Source organism: Phoenix dactylifera, chromosome 15, assembly GCF_009389715.1.
Source record: "Phoenix dactylifera cultivar Barhee BC4 chromosome 15, palm_55x_up_171113_PBpolish2nd_filt_p, whole genome shotgun sequence".
NCBI classification, from domain to species: domain Eukaryota; kingdom Viridiplantae; phylum Streptophyta; class Magnoliopsida; order Arecales; family Arecaceae; genus Phoenix; species Phoenix dactylifera.
Genome location: NC_052406.1, coordinates 5,738,040 through 5,759,926, shown reverse-complemented (window position 1 = coordinate 5,759,926; position 21,887 = coordinate 5,738,040). Strand labels below are relative to the sequence as shown.

Sequence of the window (21,887 nt, the reverse complement as noted above, 5' to 3'; positions counted from 1 at the left end):
GGGGCTGGCTGGCGGCAAAGTTGCCAGCAAATTGTCTGCCGAGCTGCTCAAAGGAAGAGACAGTACTCGGCTTCAGCCCGGTGAACCAAAGCCGGGCTGGCCCTCGGAGTGTCGCCGGAAAAGCTTTGCACATCATGGCCTCCGAGGCTCCTTGTAGGGCCATTAAGACCCGGTAACTCTCCAGGTGGTCAAGGGGATCAGCCTTGCCGTTGTAGGGCTCCACCTGGGGCATCTTGAACCGTAGTGGAACTGGTTCATCTTCGATCTCCGGGGAGAAGGGTGACTTCGTAGTGAACTCGAAGTCGTTATCACGTCCTGATTTTCTTCCGTGGAGTGCCTGGATTTGGCGCTCCAGCTTCTCGACCTTCTTGTCGAGTTCATCATTCTGGAGGATCGCTGCAGCGGTTCGTTCGAGCGCAGGTTGCCCTGGAACCGACTCAGCTTCTGAAGGCTGTGGCCAGCCTCCGTAGCCTCTGGCTGGGTGCTCTCTCCAGAGGGAGGCCTGGACTTGGGAGTCCTGACCTCGAAGGGGAAGTCCGCTTGTAGGAGGCTCCGGTTGAGCTGGAGCCGGAGGAGGCGGTGCCGTTGGGATGCCCCTGGGTTGCAAGCTTTGGACAGCGGTAGCCAAGGCTTGCACTTGCTGCACCAGGGCATCAAACTGCTCCGGCCCTTGATGAACTGACTCAGCCGGAGGTGGTGAGTTTTGGACGGAATGTTCTGGACTAGGTGGAGGACGTCGAGAGGCATTGGAAGCCCCTTTGCTTCTTAGCTTCATGGCAGCGAACTCGGTCCCTTCCTCTAGCGCCAACTGTTGCTGGAAATTGGACCCGGGGGCCGCCGCGAAGCCAGGGGAGGAGGAGCTCCGCCGCCTGAGAGGGCGGACGGCGGGGCGCCGGCCGGCCGCGTCCTCCGCTGGGGAGTGGAAGAGAGCAAAGAGGGGTGGTGCGTCCAGTCCTGTCCTGTCCTGCAAAAAAGCCGGTGGCCGGGCTCCCCGGCGCCGGCCCTCCGATGCTTAAGTCAGAGGGGGAATATGTGGAGAGAGCAAGCAGGAGAGCATTTGGATAAGATAAAGAAGATGAAGAGGATGATGTCCTCAATTGTGTCTGTGCTGTTTGCTTCTTTTCACCCGGTCCAGGAGGGTTCTGTCCGGGGGTCCCCCCCTTCCCTTCTCCCAGGTTCCCTTTTATAGAAGGGGATTACGTTACCTGGGAGGTGGCAGGGGAATTTGTCCCTTTTCGTCATAATTGGGCACGATTTGGCCCATTAATGGCGTAGTGGAGAACGGGACCGAATCAGACCGGAACCAGGGAGTTGTCACGGTCGATCGGACCTGTTGGAGTGGTTGAACCGCCGGCCGTGGTGGGCCTGGGGTCCGTGGATGGTAAGTGCATTTATTACCGAGAGCCATACGCTTTGATGGTTCAGTGATCCGGAGATCGCCTTGAGCCGTGTTCATTAAATGACTGAGTGCATCGGAGACTTGAGGGGGTCTCATGCATTAATGACAGGTCACGCCGAACACCTGCGGAGATCTTATGCCTTGATGGCTTGGAGATAGCGGCAGGTTGTAGTGGAGTTGTCAGGTCCCTTAGAGGGCTAAGCGAGAGTTGAACATTTGGTCAAGGCATCGGCTCGGCAGGGGTGCCGAGCCGAGCTGGTCGCCCAATGGGGCGCCCTGTGGCGGGGTCGCTTCTAGACAGTATTTCTGGTCGGCGTCCTCTTAGTCGGCTCTTTCTAGCCGAGCGTCTCTACTTGCGCTCTTTGATTGGCTCTGGTTGGCGCTCTCCAACCAAGCACCCTTCTGGTCGGTGCCCTTTAGTCGGGCGCTTCTCTGGTCGGCGCTCTTTGGCCGAGCACCCTTCTGGTCGGTGCCCTTTGGTTGAGCGCCTCTCTGGTCGGCGCTCTTCGGCCGAGCGCCTTTCCGGTCGGCGCTCTTTAGTCGAGCGCCTCCGTGGCGGTATGACTTGGGGTTTTTCCCCCAACATAGATGAAATCAAATGCAGAGAAAAAAATATAAAGAAAACGGATAGGGGAACAGTTATGAAAGGAAAGTGGGTAGAGGACACCAGGTTTGCTTGCATTGGAAGGCCTCACAGATACCAGTTAGGGTATATGAGGGAAAAGAGAGACACATCTGGGGTAGACTTGAGCTTGAACATCAAGAATCGTGCTTTTTTTTTATGTGTCTTGATATGTGATCTGGTTTAATGTGAGTGAGGTCATCTAATTAGATTATGAGCTTGTTCATATCTAACAAGATAGAAAGTGAAGAAATATAAATAACCGAGCCATTATCTTTGATGTTTGGAGCCATTCAAGGTATGATTATGTTCTCTTATTCTTAATTGTAAATGTCCCATCCATCCACCGGAAAAGTCTGCTCTTAGAATTACATTCACTTAATATATTTTTTCTTTGCATATCAGAAAAACGTTTCCATCTCGTAGCAGGGGCATCTTAGATTTCCATTTGGATTTATTTCCTCCACCTTTTTCTCTTATGCAATCAATTTTTCTGGGTGAAATCTCATAGCAATCATTGAAAAAACGGGGATGAGCCTAGTAAATTTAACAATGGAGAATTTAGTTGAACAAAATTAATTAAAAATCTGTCTAGAAAAGGAAAAGGCAACAAACAACTCACAAAAAGTTTTATAAAAAAAGTGAAATAGTTTTTTTAGTTGAACAAAATGATTTGAAAAACTGTTAAAAAGGTAAAGGAAAAAAGAACAAACAGCTCACCAAAAGTTAAAAATGAAAGAAAAAAAAAGAAGAAAGTGAAATAGTTTTTTTAGTTGAACACAATTAATTAAAAATTTGCCAAAAAAAGGCAAAGGAAAAAAGAACAAAGAGTTAACAAAAAATTAAAAAAAGACAGAAAGAAATTGAGCTTGAGCGATTCCCATTTGCTTCAATAGAGCAGTAAGCCCCGCAGCATGCTGCTGTCAAAGAGCCATCTAGGCTTTGACATGGTGTCACCGTCTGGCTCATAATTCTTACACAAAGGATCTCATGACACTGGAAGAAAGCAAATTCAGACCATTTGGGGGAACATGTATGGCAAGAATGCAGCCCATGCAATAGATAGATTAAGAGTACACAGCTACAAGGAGATTCTCGAGCACAAGCCTTCATATACATGATCAATAGAGACACCACAAAACATCGCAAGTAGATTTACACGAATCGCACTCCAGATATGTTAAAAAAGAAAAAAAGATTGGGGCTGATTCTGGCATTACCCATCAGCAAAGAAAAATCAATTACAAAGGAGAGTGAAAAATGCACAAGGTCACCTTCTATCTTGCAACTTATCAAATAGCTCATTTGAATGCATATTTCACATTACATTAGAAAACTCCTCCAATACAGACTATGGTGTCAGAAATTCTTGAAGAAACCACCACTTGCTGCTAGTTTACCATATAGGATATCTGACACCGAGGCCATTGCATGTCAATATCAAGCCCTTGTTTCGATTCAGATAATCCTGAAATCAAATTTTTCAATGTCAAGAGTGACAAATGCTATCAAAACAACATAACATTATATCAAGTGGAAGATAGCCACACTACATCCACAGGAACTATTTGCATGAATATGAGAAAATCAATGCTCGGAGAAACTAAAATGGGATTCCAAACAGAAACAGATGGAAAAATAACATAGTGCCAAAAAAAAAGGAACTTGTGTTTTTTAAGACTCTTCCCTTGTAATAGTAGCAGTTGCAATTTAACTTTCTATTCAAGAATTAACCTACCAAACAAAACTTTTAATATCTAAATGTTAATTTTAATATATATATATATATAGTAGATTGTAAGGAATAGTTTACTGCCCATACTCTGGTGTCTACCTTGTGTGCTTGCAACTCAGTAATCACGGTTTTCATATGCTAGTGGCTAACAAATAATTTATGCATGTTTAAAATCAAATTGGACTCCCAAGTGAACAATATTTGCAATCCTCAATCTTTTCCCTCTAATAATACAGCTCACAATGTAGCTAGCAGGCTGCTAAAGAACAATTTGGTGAAGCTACAACTATATTAGAGAAGCAGCAAATGATCAGCTAGATGCTTAGAACACATAAAGCCTAGCAAATTTCAGCTTGGGCCATAGGCACTTATCTGGAAATAGGCATAACCCTGCATCACATTCTGTACAAGAGATTCAAGACAACAAAAAGCCCTCAACCAACATATCTGACTCAATTCTCTCAACCCACTGACCCAGACCAGCCCATTGTGATGGCCAGTTCATGGGTTAGATGTCCAACCACAGGTCAGCCCCAGTAGGACTAGCTAACTCTCCCTTGAGTTCTCCTGTCCTCACTGTCATATCTGACTCAGTTCATTTTCCAAAAGAATATAAGAGGAGAGGAAGAGGAGGGAAGAAGAGAAGTCCTCTGCAATCTACCTTAGGCACACGATGGACTAATGGATAACCTTTTGAAATGGAAATAAGGCTTGCAACAGTACATTATTCATTAAAAAAAAGGAGAGAAACTAAGATTTCAATGGAACAGGAAATGGAAACTAAGCCCCAACCAAAATAAAGAAAAAAAAATAATAGCCAGAGAACATTGTATTATCAATGCTGTTATATTAAGCATTATTATGTACAAGAGTTGAGTTATATGTCAAGACAAATGTAAAATAATGATATGCTAACAAAGCCATGGATTTCTTCTTGGCCAAGATACAAGTTTAGGTCAATATCAAGTACAAAACCATGGTTTGCCATACCAGTGCATACCGACCATATCATACCGTACCGGACCAGTATTGTGGTACCGGAGGCGTACCAAGTGTCAGCATGCCGAAGCAACCTCCATATGGCGCGTACTGACATTAGTAATAAGATGGTACTCGTACAAGGTCCAATTCCAAAACGGCGAACCTTGCACAAAATATTAAAATATCTACTAAATCTTAGAATCTCATCCTTTAATTAAATCCCAAATTATCAATCAAGACAATAAATCTATTGTTCGAGATTATTTAATCGCTGTTTCGGTCACATTGACTAGTTATAATATGGTCCGACACCTCATTCTCTTGGAGCAGAGATCAGATCCATTTAGCTGCAGCCAAGTAGGAGATTGTTGAAGAAAAAACATTTATTAAGGTTGGCAATGGAGAACTTGGCGATGATGGCTTGATAGGTTTCAGTAAAAGGAATCAGTGATAAGTTATGGAGGTTTGATCAGGTGGCACCATTGGGGAGCATGAGTTGTATGGGGACAGCTTCAACAATGGTGATGGAGCACAGTGCAGTGCGAGGGTGGGAGGTTCCGAGTCAGAGGACTGAAGATATTGGAAGGCTGCCTATGAGAAGTGTAGGATGGATATTAATAGGCACTGGTGATGTGAAAGGATGAACCACCATGGCTGTGGTGGGACCTTAAAGGGAAGAGAAGGGGGAGCAAGAGGAAGAGGAGCAAAACTTGTGGTCAGACAATGGACTCGCTGAGGAAGTGGAGAGCTACCAAATAGTGAATCATGAACTAAATAGAAAGTTAATCTAGAGTCATGGATTACACTATATTTTCCAGCTTTTTGGTATCTGGGCCCTTAAAATTTGGCTCCAATATTCAGAATTACCAGTTATTTAAAAATAAAAAAACTGAGAATAACCGAGATCTCAGTTCATTTCAGTATCTGACCACCACAAAAGCAACCAAAGTACCGAGATTTAAAAACCTCAAACAAAACTAGACTTGTTTGGCTGAAGTGGACGTGTATTGTTATATAATTGAAGATTTCCTTGATGATGAAAAGAAAAATTCTCCGACGGCAATAAAGCCTGCACTATTGTGCTGTTCAGAATATCAAACAATATCAAGGGCCTAAGAAAACAAGACAAACATAACAGAGATAAGAATGTAGAAATGGATGTGACGGAACTAAGACAAATAGGATGAGGAACATTTATGCTAAAGGAAGTGTAGGAGTGACAAATTGATGGAGAATTGACTAAGATGGTAAAGGCATGCACAACAAAAAATGTATAAGGTGGCCCAACTAAGAAGTGGTGCTTGAATCTTTGTTAATTTGTTGAATGGTCAAAAGAGTCAGTAAGGCTTAAAGCCAGTAAAAAGAAGAAGGATTTTGAAAAAGTTTCTAGTAACATCAAAAGTAGCCTTTAATAGGAATCGACAGATAAGGGTTCATAAAATTGACCCTTAGTGGTTGGAAAGGCTTCTGGTTATGGTTTGTCCTATATTAGATACATCTTTAGCTTGAGAAATGCTAAGATAAAGTAATGAGCATCTTTCATCTATTAAGTATTTGACTACTTGAATGCTCGTATAGACCATGAACGACATATCCACAAGAACACAGCCTATTCCAATAGTCGTGCTTGGGATATAAGTCTCTTCTATTATCAGTCTCAGCCATGTCATGCTATAATGACAAACTCTGAATATTTCATAGCAATATATGAGCAAAGCGATAATAATTTCAGATTCACCCCTTTTGCTAATTGGAAAAAGGAGAAGATTGACAAGTCGTGCAAAGAATTGTAGGTTTTAGACTAGAATGGAAATGCAAAGTCCAGTGCTAATGTGCTTAGAAAGTTAAGATTAGTTTTTTTTTTTTTTTTTGTGGTAAACAGATTAGTATGAATTTTAGTATTATCTTCAACACCTTGTTGAACCTTTGAATGGTATAACTAGAGATGTGAATTCAATCATGATTTATAGGTCAAAGACCATGGAGGAAAAAGGAGATAATTTAAAGGCTAATTGCAGGATGGTCTAAGGAAAGGATGGCAGGATCTAAATTTAATCTAAAAAAGAGGAAATGGATACAGATAATTCAGAATTTGACTTTGAACTTAGAATAATCATTGTATGCCAGCTTCAGCAATGTACTATAACTGTCATAACCAAAAAATGCATCCATCTATTTGAGCAAATTTACCAATGTATATTTGGAAATGATAATGCAATACATCGACTGATATTTAGCTAAAATTTAAATGTATAAAAGTTACTTACAGTGACATTGCAATCTTGAGTATACAGAACCCCCTTCTTATCATACTCTCGCCTTTTAACAGGATCGCTTAGAACTGTCCCAAAAGGCAAGTTGTCAGATGCAAAATTAATTACTTCAATAAAGATTAGCATGGTAGCAGCAAAAAAAAAAGGAAAGAAAAGGAGCATAGATGTTTTAAAAAAGAAACCATGAAAGAGAACATGATTGGTATCAGAAGTGGCTGCTATCCATCCCTGCATATATTTATTTTTCTTTATTTTAATTTCAAGTTAGAAAGCAAACATTAAAAGAAAGTTAAATGATAGAAAAAGTATAGACTTTGCAAAGATGCACTTGTATCCAGATTTCTAAACCATAATTTCATTGTGTTCCACTTGCTTGACTGGCCTAGTGCTATATGTATTTTTTTTTCTTTCTAGTAAAATTCTTATTACAAAAAATAATAACAGGCAAAAAAACAAAAGAGGGAAAAACGTGTCCTTAGCACCAAACCCACCAATTTCAATGATCTGATTGAAATTCCGTCTCAAACACCCCTAGAGGAAATGAAAACACATATAACATTTCTCATGCTTCTTAAAATGAGTGTGAAGAAGCCACATAGCCTTCTGTTGATCATTAAGATTTATATATCATCAACAAAGTAACATCCAGAAACTACAGTCCTAACATCACAGAGAACAGAGAAAAAGGACACAGAAGTAAAACCAAAATGGTCCACATATGTATCACAAAATCAGAAGGATGCCCCAATCAAGAACTACCCTAAGAGACACCAAAGTATCAGATGATTGAGATGAAGAGGTGAAATGAGTGTGTTCAGAGGTTTAAAGAATAGAATGAATATGAACCTTCTATTTGTTAGGAGAATGGACAAAATAACATGGAGGGCAATCGGAGTATTTTAACAGCCATTACACAGCTACAGAGTTGGTATTTTATAGGGATTCTCAACCATAAAATGTCAGAGTCCGAGGACTCAAACAAACTACCTCAACAGCTCTCTAAGCAAAATTGTCTTGAATATATCCAGGCAATGTAGAAATCCAACTCCAATTTTCTTCATTGAATTGTCGCCCCCACTTGTCAAGTCCCACTGGCTATTCATGCTGTTCCAGCAACCCCCTCCCTCTTCTCTTAATCCTAGTTTACCTTTTTCTTTGGTCCCCAACCGAGAGAGAGAGAGAGATTTCTGATGCAGCAAGAGCTAGGGGAAAAGCAAACTTAGGGTTTATAAAGGCTTTGAGACACTAGGGCTGTTCTAAAGGCTCGCTTGAATTTTAGATTCAGACTACCTAAATCTGAATATAAGTGAATTAAAAAAGTGGCATTCCTAAAGACTATAGGTAATAGATGATTAGGATCTCAGCTATGGTTTAGGATACTAGAATTCCAGGCTCCAGCACTTGCTGGAGTTTTCTGGAAAAAATCTGAGATTCCATTCTTTGGGAGATGTAAAGGTCACTCATGTGACACAAAAAAAAGACATATAAGCATTATGATTTATGGAATGTAATTAAGAAATGAACCATATCCTAGTTTATAAAAAATAAAAAATAAAAAAAAAACTAGTGACCGGAGGGAAAGAAGGGTTAGGGAAGAGTAGTGCCAAGATATTATAAGATTTTTTTTTTTAAAAAAAAAAGATAGATACAAAAAAAAAAATGAGGATGTTATCTTCTGGTCTTACACAATAAATCCAGGCTATGACAGGGGTTGCAAGCCTTATGCTTATTCTACAGCATCAGATAAAAGAAACAGTAGCTTCATTAGAATCTGATACATAAAGAATCAATTCCTCTCCTTTTATACGCTTCTCTTATTCTTTACTTCTTATATTGATTAGAACCTTTCTACAAAAGAAAGATAACAAAAATATTCCAAAAATTACAAAGTTTGGATCATTGAATCTAATCCAAAAGGAAAGCAAAACTTGTCCAAAACAAGTCCACATGGTCTGAGAACATTCTAACATAATCTATACTTAAAAATAGATACTAATTTTCTCAAAATAGGACACTAACAGCAATAATATAAATTAGCCACAAAATTAACCAAAAAATTAGAATGAAAACACAATAATATCTATATATTAAGTCACTCAAACAAAAAATTTGCAGAAAAGCATTGGACTGAAAGAATGCTTCCACATCATCATCCCACCACACAACCAATGGTCACCCAAGTCTTCAAGACTATGTAAACTTACAGCAACCATACCCTTAAGGACCTCAAAGGGAGAATATTTTTAGCTGTTTAAACTTTAAAGCTAATTGTGGCAGTCAGTACCACAATCAATATTGTTAATGAGGTCTGCAATTACCAAGAATCATTCCTTGATCAGACAATGCCTGCTTATATAAAACCTTTTCTGAAACAAAGAGCGTAGATGACCAATGACCTCTTGATCACCATATGATATCACAAGTCTAAAGTTCCATTCATGTAATGCTCCTAATACCAGTCCCTGAACATGTTCATGACATAGGTTATGTAGTAACTTTGTAAAGATAAGCAAAACAGCTTCCAGCTCCCAATCTTCGCAAGTAAATAATATTCCTTTTCATCTCAGCAATAAGATAAATGGCGACAACATCGTTTTTGCTTTTTTACTTCTGAGGGAAAGGGAGGGAGACCAGCCCATGCTATAATTACCTAGGCCCCAATACTTGGGGAATGCATCACCCATATTCAAACCTAGAACCTCTGATTGTTTGGTAGAGGGGTTTGACCACTGGAACAAGCCCTGGTTCATGACAGCTTGAAATTGTTATCATAAATTTTATCACATAAGCATAAGCCCTCATATTAAAGAACGGTTGCATTTACTCACTAGGATGACAATGTGGAAAGGCACCACAGTATTATCTAGCTACCAATGATGCAAAATGCTTAGGGTTTTTTTTTTTTGAGAAAACATAGAAGTAAATAAGACAGTTTCCCCTCGCACAAATTCTTCAGTGAAATGACAAACTTACCCTTGTATGCCTCATTTATCTCTTGGAATTTTGAAGTTGCACTTTCCTCTCCTTTTTTCTTATCCGGATGCCATTTCTGTAACAAACGAAAAAATGAAACAGTTTCAGCAATTTGTTGTCACCAAATATTTAAAGGTACATCAGTTTCATGAAAAAAGACATTTCATGGTGTATTTATAGTTGTCTCATGAATTGAATGACAGAGGGATTGTGGAACAGACTTCGATTTAGTTAATGTTTTAGTCCAAGTTAAGAAACAAAATACATGGTCGCAAAATGAAAGTGTACATATGGGAAAAGTACAAACCAATGCTAAACGAATGAAGTTGGACCTAATGGTTTCTTCAGTAGCATCATAATCAACTTCCAGTATTCTGTAGTAATCCTGCACATAAAGTTATGATACAATGTCCATAGTCAGAGTTAACAAACAAGAGGTGTTAACTTTACATGAACATCATACTGATTTTTTTTTTTTTTTGACAATAGATAAATCCTGAATCAAGATATGAAGAAAATAGCTAGGAAGCTATGAAAGCACTGAACTACATATAACAAATAAACTCAAAACAATTTATTCCAAATACATCACAAAAACACAAAATCAATTATTCAAAAGAATTAGCACCTCATGGTCAAACGAAAAAGTTCATGAATGCATAAGCTTGCAACGACCTATCAAACACCAGTATCCAACCACAAGTATTGATATAAATGTCAAAGAGATAATACCTTTGGTGCAAACAAGGAAATACTATGTGCCTAGAAAAGCATGAGATAATATTGGAGTTCATTAAAATTAATGATGTACTAAAACATATATTCTAGAACATGTAATGTAATTTTGTAAATAAAACATCATCCAAGAAGAGGTCCTATTGGGAATGTGAAAGAAGCTGAGGATGTGGTTTATACGAAGGGACAAACGACTTCCAAAATGATCAAAATTAATACTTTGTTTGAATTGATGCTTTCTTTTAATTGTATGCAATGGTAGAAAAAACAGTTATCTTCAGAAATGGACATCCAATATTTGATACAAAAATGGGTTCATCAATCAATCTTGAGACAAGCACCAAAGAAAAGGGTCCAGATCGAGTGGGAACCTACATGATATCGAACTAGATAGTGCTTGGGCCACTCATAATGTGGATTTAAAGATACAGATAAGACATAAAGAGAGAATTGGGAACCCGCATAATATTAGAGTTAGAACCAAGAGCAGAAGGAGCAAATATAGTATATATTTTCCAAATAAAAGTTGCAAATAGCATAAGGGTCCCAATGCTAGAACTTTTGACATGACATGGACGCTAATTGCCTAGCACCAAACATTGCTTCCATAGGTAGGAGTTGATATACGTTCGTGACATGTACACATAGAAAGTCTAATTCCCATAGCCTCTGTATGTATGTTGATTATATTCATTCTGGTAAATTCATCTTTATATTGCCAATAGATATTGAACTTGTCTAGAACATGAGAGGGCAATAGTTCCAACCTTAATTTACTTGTATTTGTCCACTGATAAATTATATAATGTTAGCAACAATTCCAACCTTAATTTTGATAAGCAATTTTATATTTTTTCTAAATTTTTCATACCTGTGCATACAGGCTCTACTAGAGAAGCTCAAAGATATACAAAAGCAAAACCCTTTTTTCACCCATGCCTTTTCATTTTTGCCGCATTCTGACAATCAATCTTTTGCGATGAATTTTATTTATACTCAACCATCAGGTATGGTTTTATTTTGATCTTGGCAATGTATCCCTACTTCCACACATAGAACCACTCTGAATACATTTAGCTAAATCCAAAATTTGCAAATATTGATTATAGAGATATACTTGGCTACACTCAAGTCGATCTCTATTCAGATCTGATCATATCTAGATATAATGAGAGACCCACATCGATGATGATATGATCAGCTACCACTAAATTGCTTGCACTCCAAAAACCATATAATTTAAAAATTCTTAGCCTATGCATCAAGTGATCAAAAAATATATATTGTTTCATGTTATTTAAACTGTCTTTTTTTTTTTTGACCACTTGATGCATAGGCTAAGAGTCTCTAAAACAAATATTTTTTTTGTGTATAAGCAGTTCAGAGATAGTAGATCACATCCAACAACACGGATTAATGATGTAAGACCCCATCATCCGAGCAATCAGATCTGAGTGGAGATCTGCTCAAATGCAGCCAAATCTATTTTTTTATTATAACAAAAAAAACAAATCATTAAAAATTCCAACCTGGAACAATTAAGGCTTGATATCAAAAGGACTGGAGGGGAATGAAACTGGGGAACTGACTGGCGAGCTGAAAGAGTTAAAATATGTGAGTTGCAGGTTATTGAGAGACAAATTTCCTCGTACATGGTAGAAATCAGATTGCTTAAAATAAACATAAAAAATAAAATGAAGTCCTTTTGCTTCCATATAAGTGAGAAAAAAATAAAAAAGAAGAAAGATAACAAACATGCACAGGACCACCCATTTATGAGATGGTGATTCTCAACTCAGCATGTGAAATCCAACCAAAATTGTTTACAGGTGAATAGTGATTCACTGGATTGATGATATTTGGCCAGTGTGAAGAACAAGGATTCATAATGCTCTCCAGTCCTCTCCCATCCCAATTCATACAGAAACCCTTACTCTAACCAAAAATTTACCGATACATCAAAGATATAGGAACTAAACTAATTATTCCATCAACCTTCAGCATTGAATTTCCGCAACAATTGAACTATAAATCCAAAAACACTCAACATCAAAGCATACCCAAAAACAAAAATTTCCATTAACCAACGATAGAAAAAGAAAAAAAAACAAAAATTTCCATTAACCAACGATAGAAAAGGAAAAAAAAGTAGGGAAGGAACAGCTTAGAGCTCTCTGGGAGAATTAATTGATAGGGGAAAAGGGTTAATTTCTCGAGCACGAGAGAAGAAATGGGACGCACGGAGGGAGAGAAGGAGAGGGAGGTGGTTTATTACCTTTGGCTTGGATAAGAGGGAGAGGAAATCGAAATCTATGGGAGAGTCTTCTTGCTCTTCTTCGGCTTCTTCTCTGAACTCTTCCCACTCCCACCACATTCTCCCGATGTCACTGTGTCACTTCTCCTGCCCAAGAGAGGAGAGGGCGGGATATAGATGCCCCCTTTTCGGTGAGGGTCTGAGGGAAGAGAAGATTCGAGAGTTGCTCAAAGCGAGAACGTGGAAAAGCCTTGGCCCCTGGACAATCGCACGGGTGTGAAACTTTTATAGGTCGCAGCTTGGGCGTATGACGTCACCATCCTTTTTTTTTTGGAAAAAAAAAGAAAAAAAAAAAGAGAAGAAGGTGGCGAAGAGAACCTTACCTGCGTAGCAACCTCCATTGGGCCCCTCCCTGCTGAAGCATGTTTGATTCAGGTCGTAAATTTCCGTGTGCTCTCCCCACACATAGTTACCCACGTATGAGCACATCACTCCAGCACTACTCCTATTGCCAGCGGACCAGTAACACTCCCATCAGCAGCGTCCAAGTATGGGACATCTGGTCTCAGAATTTAATCGATGCCCGCGCATTACAAACCTAGACAATCTGGTAGAAGATAGGCCCCATTCTCACTCGGCTACCACCTCGGTGGTACCATCGATTTTTGAGAGTTCCTTCTTCTTGAATCTTCATATAGGTCTTTTACCAAAAGAAAAAAAAGCTGAGGACGACCCGTTCGCGGACCCAATCTGATCCAAATCAGATCCAATCCAACCACATTCTAAGACCTATGGATTGGATCATGTTCAAAAATTGAATCGATCTAAATTTCAAGTCAGTCATGGTCTTATATATTTTGACACCACATTGATCCATATATCATCAATTCTAACTTCGATAATAAAATAAAATAAAATAAAATAAAAAATAAAGCCGGCCCGGTCCATCCAAAAAATTCTAATTATATAAATATTCTCCTCCTCTTCCTTCATTCTAAATATTTTTCTTAATTCATTGAGTGAATTCTTATTTAACCTAATTTCTCTTTTCTTCATCTCAATAACTATATCTATTTTCATATATTTTCACTTAATTATAATTACACATTCATATGGTATAGTTTGTTTTAGTTGATTTATATTATAATACCCTGATGTATATTAACATATTATATATATATATATATATATATATATATATATATATATATATTAAAATTCATCTTTGAGTTAAATGAAATTAAAAATTTTCGAATGATGATTCCGAATCGATGATGTGGACCGCTAAACAATATTAAAGAGCTCGCCAAATTGGCTCCGACCGGTCCCTTCCTCCGATGCTTAAGTCGGAGAGAATTCTTTTAGTAGGAAATGAAGAAGAAGAAGAAGAAGATACAGAGTATTGCCGGTATTCAGAAATGATTGAGTGATTGAGCCGTTATGTTTCACGGAGGATTTTTGGATTTATTTATAGCCACAGGATCCTGAATCTCTTGTAAATCGTATTTTCACAACTTAGAGTTGTACTGTCACTACAAAAGAAATGATATCTCCCGGCGGTTTTTTTGGTCTCTACCGACGCTTTTAAGCGTCGGCGAATTTCCAGCCCACGCACCCCAAAGCGTGGGTTAGACGTCGGGCAGGTGGGCGTGGGTCCGGTTTTTGCCGACGCTTTCTTTTAGCGTCGGCAAAAACAGGGATTTGCCGACGCTTTAAAGCGTCGGCAAAAACGGCTTTTCCGACGCTTTAAAGCGTCGACAAAGCCCAATCCACTTTTGCGTTTTCGCCGACGCTTTAAAGCGTCGGCAAAAGCGGCTTTTCCGACGCTTTAAAGCGTCGATAAAGCCCAATCCACTTTTGCGTTTTTGCCGACGCTTTAACGCTTTTCCGACGCTTTAAAGCGTCGATAAAGCGCAGTTTTGCGTTTTCGCCGACGCTTTAAAGCGTCGGCAAAAACGGCTTTTCCCGACTAGCATCAATAATTCCCAACTTCCGACTAGCCCAATCCAGTTTTATCCCCAACTTGCATCAATAATTCACTAAATATTATCCAATAGCACGTTGCCATGAACACAGATACCTAAGCATCATCAAATTCGAGTAGATAATATGACCACCGTCAGGAATGCAAATGCTCCAACAAAAGGGATTTATCATAGTTTTATGGTTGGGATTAAAAAATAGCAACTAATAAGACTAATACAAGGATGAGTATCCTTTGCAAGCATAGGTTCCACTGGGAATAAAAGCAAGATAAGTGAAACAAATATACAAAGCCTAACATGGAAATAGAAAGGCACAAGAACGACATCGTTTATCATTTCAAAGGCCGGCAACTTTGACCTACGGCACAGTCACACATCCAGGCTTCTCTGTAATGCCATAGTAGTCAAGATGTCCCCGTTTTCAATCCTCATCCTCATCTTCCTCCTCCTGCAGTAACACTCACATCAGAAATGACAATTCCCAAAATTTAACGTACAAAAGATGCTCATGATTTCCAAAAAATAAAATAAAATGACAGCAGGCTTGTCATACACCGCTATTGATTCTTCATGCAGACAGAAGAAATGCAGAAACATCTGCACCTTTTCTTTCCTTTTACAAATCATAAAGAGCGATGCACATTTTTATTCAAGAGAAAAACAAAACAGCTGCTTTGGTTAAGAAACGACAATCAAAGCACCAAATCTTACATAGACTGAGGCCTCGTGCTAGGTTGCACAACCTGGCATTCAAGCATAACATGCAATGGATTCAAACTAACATTCATGGAAAGACCACAAGGTGAAGATGATGATGACAGTTCACTAGCCGGTTGTAGAGCCTAGAAACGGTAAAGTGCAGATGAAAACCAGACAAATCAACCAAAACATGGTCACAGAAATAAGATGCAGCATTTGCAAATAGAGCTACCTGAAGCAACAAGTCCTCTAGAACAAATAGAAAAGAGAGAAGCTACAACTACCTGACCCCACAAAACATACATGCTGGCAAAGAAACCCCCACAAATCGCACGTCCACAAATTGTACTACTCTCCAGCCACAAAACTTTAAAAAATTTAATTTCTTCCAGTTATCAAAAAGATAGTCTAAAGGCAATGTTAGAAATTTCCTACTACTTAGATCTGCGAGGACAAGTTGAAAAGCATCTGACTAAATAATGCACAAGTACATTAATAACAAGCTTTCTTCTTTTTAAAAGCACAGCGCATCTCCTTCCAAGTGGTCCAGGAGATCTCCTAAGCTGATTTAGGGTGCTAAGGAAAAAAATCACAGACATGGAAGGCTCAAACAAGTAAAGTTCAACATAAATCAATCTGATAAACTATTCAGCCCACAACAAAACAAACAGCCCTGAAAATGAGCCATCTGAAGAGACAGGGAGGAAGGCCCTTCCTCTTTCCTAATAGGAGTAGGGTCTATTTCCTTATGCCTTGAAAAGAATGTGAAATGAATAAAAAGGTTTCTACAACTTATTGTCACATAATGCGGCATAATCTTAATCACTGGAAGAGCTCTAAGAAGCTTACCTCTCCACTTTCCTCTTCATCCTCATTATTGACTTCAGACTTTGACCTATCAGATTCCTCATCACCGTCATCAGTCGCACTTTCCTGAATAAAAAGTATAGCAAAATAAACCAGGGACCATTGTAAAGTAATGTTCCACATGCTACCATTCAAACATGCAAGAAGACTAGCTTTGTTTAGTACTTGTTTCTTGTTGTAGGCAGACATTTGCTTTTCGTATTCACTCTTCCTTTTTGCAGCTTTGGCTTCATATGGAGCTTTCTCCTGACAATTAAGAAAAACAAATTATTTGCAATACGATGTGCAATATGAGAGGAGCCACCATCATTCAGAAGTTTCCGATAACAAAGATAGGAAAAGATTCTACTATAAAAAGCCCAACATTCACCGCCATACTATCTATAGTTTTACATTTAAATTCAACTAAAATAAGGTCAAGCCTGTATGCATTAAAATAGTTATATACATCTTAACGACCATCAAGACAAGACCACTTCAGTCACAGGCAATCTTAGCACAGATAAAGCAAACAAAAAGACATACAGAGTTCCGAAATACTGAGCCAGAATCCCAGATCTGTCATCATTATTATGCGATTTATTGAAAAGATTTCTATTTCTTTAACTGAAAAATAATACGTACAGCATCAGACAATGATTTCCACTTCTCTCCTCCAGCTTTACCAACCTTCAGTAACAACATCAAATGTCACTTAAATCCATGAATCGAAGTATAACTGATGATTCGATAATGATTAAGTATAGTAGATTCTGTCTGTGTATCTCCTTACAACTGAGACAGCCTTCACATTGGGATGTTCCTGCTTGTATTGTTTCCTGAACTCTTCACTGCAACATTAAAGTTGCAAGAAGTTAATGATATCTGGAAACAAAATGTAGAACTACAAAGTAGAAGCCTCTACGTGAAACAAGAGAATTGCAAGGGCACTTACAGGAAAACAAAGAAAGCACTAGGAGGCCTCTTTGGTTTGTTAGGATCTTTTTCGGCCTTTTTTTCCTTCTTGGCCTGTCTTTTGCTACTCTTATCTGCCTTAATAGCAGCCTTGCGTTTCCCAACCTTCCTGAAATAGAGAAACATACAAAACCATAAACTATATTAGTCCTATTCACTTCCTAGCAGCCTTGCATTTCCCAACCATTATGAAAAACAGAAAAAAGAAGCATACACAGCAACCATCACAAATGCAAAGATGGTGTTTGTGTACCATCTCCAGCAATTATTACACATTATGTCAAAATCCTCCCATATACTGAGATTTCCCATCTTCACAACTAGCCATTGATGAACGCAACCTATAAATACTATAGCCCATACATTAGAATTTATCCTTTATCCATCTTTCTCCATTAATTCCCTCATTACATCTTGCACATACATGTGTTCTGAACATTGTCATCTACAAAAGTTATGCAACCTCATGAAATACTTAATTTTATCAATGTAGATTCCCAATATCGTAGTATCTTCCAAAAGCACAAAAACGCATCCCTACTTCAAATATATTTCTAGAACATAGCCTGTTGAAAACCTCTCTTCTGCAAAGGGATCTTGGCTACAGTAAAATCCTTAATGTTGAACGTGCAGAAGAAGGACCCTCTGTCATAACATATATTTGTTTCACTCATAGGAAATACTCATATAATTACAAAATGACCACTTGTGTGCCCCAGCCTTGCTGCAAATGTGCCTAGAACCTCATGTGTGCATCTGCACTTAAACTCAGTGTTTCCATGCTCCATAGGCTCAATCAGTTTACTCAGTAAATAAGATGGATCATAAGCCATCATCACAAACAGAAAGTATTGTAAGCTACAACAGCAGATAGGATGAAGTTAGCAATTTCATCGCAAAGGTTGACTGGATGCAGCATTAAAAAAGCTCAAGTAACCTGTCCTCAGCTAGCTTCAGTAATTCCCTAGTTTCCTTCTTTGTTGCCCCTTTTCCCTTTCCTCCCTTCATTTTCAGGTGGAGTTCCTGTTACAACGAGGTTCAACAAAACAATGAAACCTTGCAACCACAAGAAGTTGCTAGTTAGAAATGGAAATTGCAGCAGCTGTAGACTAATAATAAGAAGAAACAGTAACTGTCTAAGAGCAATATAAGCTATGGCAAGATCCAGGGGATGCACCATATAACTTGATGCATGTATTAACCATTCAATAAGCTATCTAACCAACGCGACAGGGAAAAAATGTATTGGACTGAAAAAAAAAAAGTTTGCTGAGATGATAAAGGATATGAAATAGAAGGGCATGACATTTGAAGTAAACTCATCAAAGCAAAGAACTTCCAGATACTAAATCAGAGAGAATCTTAGTAAATGCACTCAGATAAACCTTAAGGGGTCCCTTATTACTGAACTAAAAGTTTGTGAGAAAAATAAATGACACAAGGTTCAAAAGGCCCTTCAGAGGTCAAATGAAAGAAAAGCTCAAATGCAACAAGATACAAAAAAATAAAAGTAATCCAGCAAATATAAGTGACCACATGTTTTCCTGGCATCTCCACAGCTGTAGAACGATCCAGGAACAAGTTGATAAGAAAAGGCGGATTTGAAAAAGAGTGGAGAAGAAATGCCCCCATGGTCAACAAGCAATAGATGCATCTGAATGCGGCGAAAACAGAAAATAGAGCTCTGTAGATCATCAGAATAAATTTCATAACAGATAAATTGTTCTAATAGGCTAGTTACAACAATAACAATAATAATAATAACAACAACAACAACAATAATAACAATAATAATAACAATAATAATAAAGCCGTTTTTGCATCCGTACTGTATCCCTAACCGCTCCCCTTTTATTCACTGCATTAATGACAGAGATCTTGAAAGAAGGAAAGTGGCGGAGATCTTGCGGCCGCGGACAGAGTGGGAGAGATCGGCGACGAAGCCAAGTGGCGGCCGGCGGCAGAGGAGATGGAGGCGGCGGGGCCGCCACAGGCGGAGCACACCGACGACGGCCGCGGGCTGGCCTCGGCCGCGGTGGCGGAGGTGGAGCAGACGGCGGCGCATGAAAAGTCGGTGGAGGCGGCGGAGGAGGGGGAGGAGGGCTCGGCGTCGGTCATTTTTTATGGGAGGCGATGCGGGGTTCCGAGGGAGAGGATGAAGAAGAATCGAGGCGACGGGAGGGGGGAAGGGAGAAGAATCGGGGCGAAGAAGAAACGAGAGAGGGCGAGAGAGCGAGAGAGAGAGAGAGAGGAGGCGGGATGGGTGCGGGCGGAGGGAGAGGAAGAACCGGTTTCTTGCAACAGAAGAAGGCCGGAGGGGAGGGAGGAGGAGGCAGAAGAAGGAGGAGGCAGAGGAGGATGTCGATCGAGGATGGAGGAGGAGGGCGGACGCGGGTTTGGTTTTCAACGACGCTAATAAGCGTCGTTTTAGGCCAACTCTACGCTAGCAACCGTCGTATATTGCCGACGCTTTTAAAATGCGTCGGCTATTCTTGGCGCTCTGCGGGACATTGCCGACGCTTGCAGCAAGCGTCGGCAAAAACATGTCGTTAAATCCTCCTTTGCCTGTAGTGTGTGACCGTCTCGAATTGCATTATAATCATCTAATGATTCAAGGTAATGGCTATTATGGTAATCTTCATATCCGGCTTGATGGAGAGAGTACACTTCCGTGCATGAGGAAAATCCACTGCTGAAGTAAGTAGGTTTAGGTTAGTTTGGGGCAAATGCCAAGCTAACGAATATCTATCCAAGTGTGGTGCGACGAATATCTATCCAGTCAACAATCCAAAGAATGATCTTTTGAAGCTTTGTCTTGCACTCCGTCTTTATTTCTTTCTCCTAAGCAAGTTGTATAATCTAATAAATGAGATGGAGGAGAGAGCAAGGAAAGATAGAAAGATCTAGCACTCGCTATTGGTATCTTTGACATCGTCGGAATAACAAAAGGTGGAATGAAAATAGGTGATAACGGACGATGATATTAAGGAAATTTCCTTTGTTGATATTTTTTGTATTGTAATAATGTGCGAAGGAAGTTTAGACGAAGCTAAGAGGTTCTTGATTTATTCATGGGTCACTCATGAAGGTCTGTGTGCACTCGGGACTCATTCCTGTCAGTTGTCACACCGCTTGGTAGTGCATCCCAGGCAAATTACAACGCTAATTGGTCTCCATCTCATTCTCTCTCGTTCTCTCTCACGATATGGGGCTTAAAGTTCACCATTATAGCATCTTCGTCCACAAATACTTCATCAAAAATATATGCCACAGCCACCGAGATGGTAGCCCAGGCCTGTCTTCCATCAGGATGGTCCAAATTCGAAACACACGAGCGTCGATTAAATTTGGAGACCAGATGCCTCACGCCTGAACGCTGCTGGTGGGAGTGCTATTGGTCTACTGGCAACCGAAGTGGTGCTGGGGTGACGAACTCACACGTGGATAACCATGGGTGAAGAGGGCGCGCGAAAATTTGCAACCTGAGTCGAACATGCTCCAGCAGGGGGGAGCAGTGTGGGGTCAGGTTCTCCTCGCCCCCTTCTTCCTTTTTTTTCACCAATATATATATATATATATATATATATATATATATATATATATATATATATATATATATATATATATATATATGCCACACTAGTTATGGTATTCTTGGTTACTAGTATTTCTAGTATTCTCAAACATTTTTTACGTTTTAATGAATAGAAGAATTATAATTTTCAGTTCGGCATGCTCCAACAACAAAATAAGTTTCAACTATCATACAAACCCCATAATGCACACAGTACTATTTTTTTAGTCCCTTCTTCAATTATTTTCGGCATACAATGCAGCATTGTACATATTATAATGAATAGAAGGCTACCATAACTAAATTTTTGTAGTATATTAAGCATTGAACTTTAATAACAGAGGATCAGAAATCTCCATCATTAATACCAATATTTATATTGTAAATGAAGAACTTTGTACGCATAAGCTGAGTCTCCATAGAGGAACTCTTATTATTATTATTATCTATATGTTAATATCCACCTTACACTATACGAAGGATACAGTTTTTTCTCTTTTTTTAAACTATTTTTGAAATACAAATATGATAAATTATAATAAATAAAAAGTTTTAATACATATTTTTTTTTGCATAGTAAGTAATGAGCTTTAATAATAGCGAAGCACATTAATACATTTGTTATTAATTTATGTTGTATGTTATATAATGAAATTTAATAATGGTTAAGCACTTTAATATCGGTATCTATATAACTAATGAAAAACTCTATATAAGCATGAACTTTATTTTAAATATATAATATATGTCCATCCTCATGTACACAATCATTATCAAACTTTTTCTAGTAGAGTCAAATAATTCTATCATAAATGGCATGAATCTTGCACATACAT

At 39.0% G+C, this 21,887-nt stretch overlaps 2 protein-coding genes across 2 annotated transcripts; both read right to left on the bottom strand.

Moving 5' to 3' along the window:
- Positions 1-3,055: 3,055 nt before the first annotated feature.
- On the bottom strand, positions 3,056-13,226 carry LOC103722294 (dnAJ-like protein slr0093). The gene is made up of 5 exons (XM_008812795.3): positions 12,994-13,226; positions 10,291-10,368; positions 9,984-10,059; positions 7,005-7,078; positions 3,056-3,489 (listed from the first exon to the last, which is right to left on the bottom strand). Exons 1-5 carry the CDS (start codon positions 13,090-13,092, stop codon positions 3,418-3,420), a joined length of 399 nt encoding a protein of 132 aa, XP_008811017.2. The 5' UTR covers positions 13,093-13,226; the 3' UTR covers positions 3,056-3,417.
- A 1,865-nt stretch (positions 13,227-15,091) lies between these two features.
- LOC103699547 (high mobility group B protein 1-like) lies at positions 15,092-18,060 on the bottom strand. The gene is made up of 6 exons (XM_039134203.1): positions 17,458-18,060; positions 17,296-17,353; positions 17,148-17,192; positions 16,689-16,769; positions 16,506-16,589; positions 15,092-15,405 (listed from the first exon to the last, which is right to left on the bottom strand). The coding sequence occupies exons 1-6, from the start codon at positions 17,601-17,603 to the stop codon at positions 15,379-15,381; spliced, it is 441 nt and encodes a 146-aa protein (XP_038990131.1). The 5' UTR covers positions 17,604-18,060; the 3' UTR covers positions 15,092-15,378.
- Between the last annotated feature and the right edge of the window lie 3,827 nt (positions 18,061-21,887).

Coding starts and splice junctions, on each gene's coding strand:
- LOC103722294 (XM_008812795.3), bottom strand. CDS start 13,092: ATGTGGTGGGAGTGGGAAGAGTTCAGAGAAGAAGCCGAAGAAGAGCAA. Junction 10,369..12,993: donor CCCTCTTATCCAAGCCAAAG/GTAATAAACCAC, acceptor CTTTATGTGCAG/GATTACTACAGAATACTGGA. Junction 3,490..7,004: donor CTCAAGATTGCAATGTCACT/GTAAGTAACTTT, acceptor ATTTGATTTCAG/GATTATCTGAATCGAAACAA.
- LOC103699547 (XM_039134203.1), bottom strand. CDS start 17,603: ATGTTTCTCTATTTCAGGAAGGTTGGGAAACGCAAGGCTGCTATTAAG. Junction 17,354..17,457: donor AGTGCTTTCTTTGTTTTCCT/GTAAGTGCCCTT, acceptor TTAATGTTGCAG/TGAAGAGTTCAGGAAACAAT. Junction 16,770..17,147: donor GGAAATCATTGTCTGATGCT/GTACGTATTATT, acceptor CTTAATTGTCAG/GAGAAAGCTCCATATGAAGC.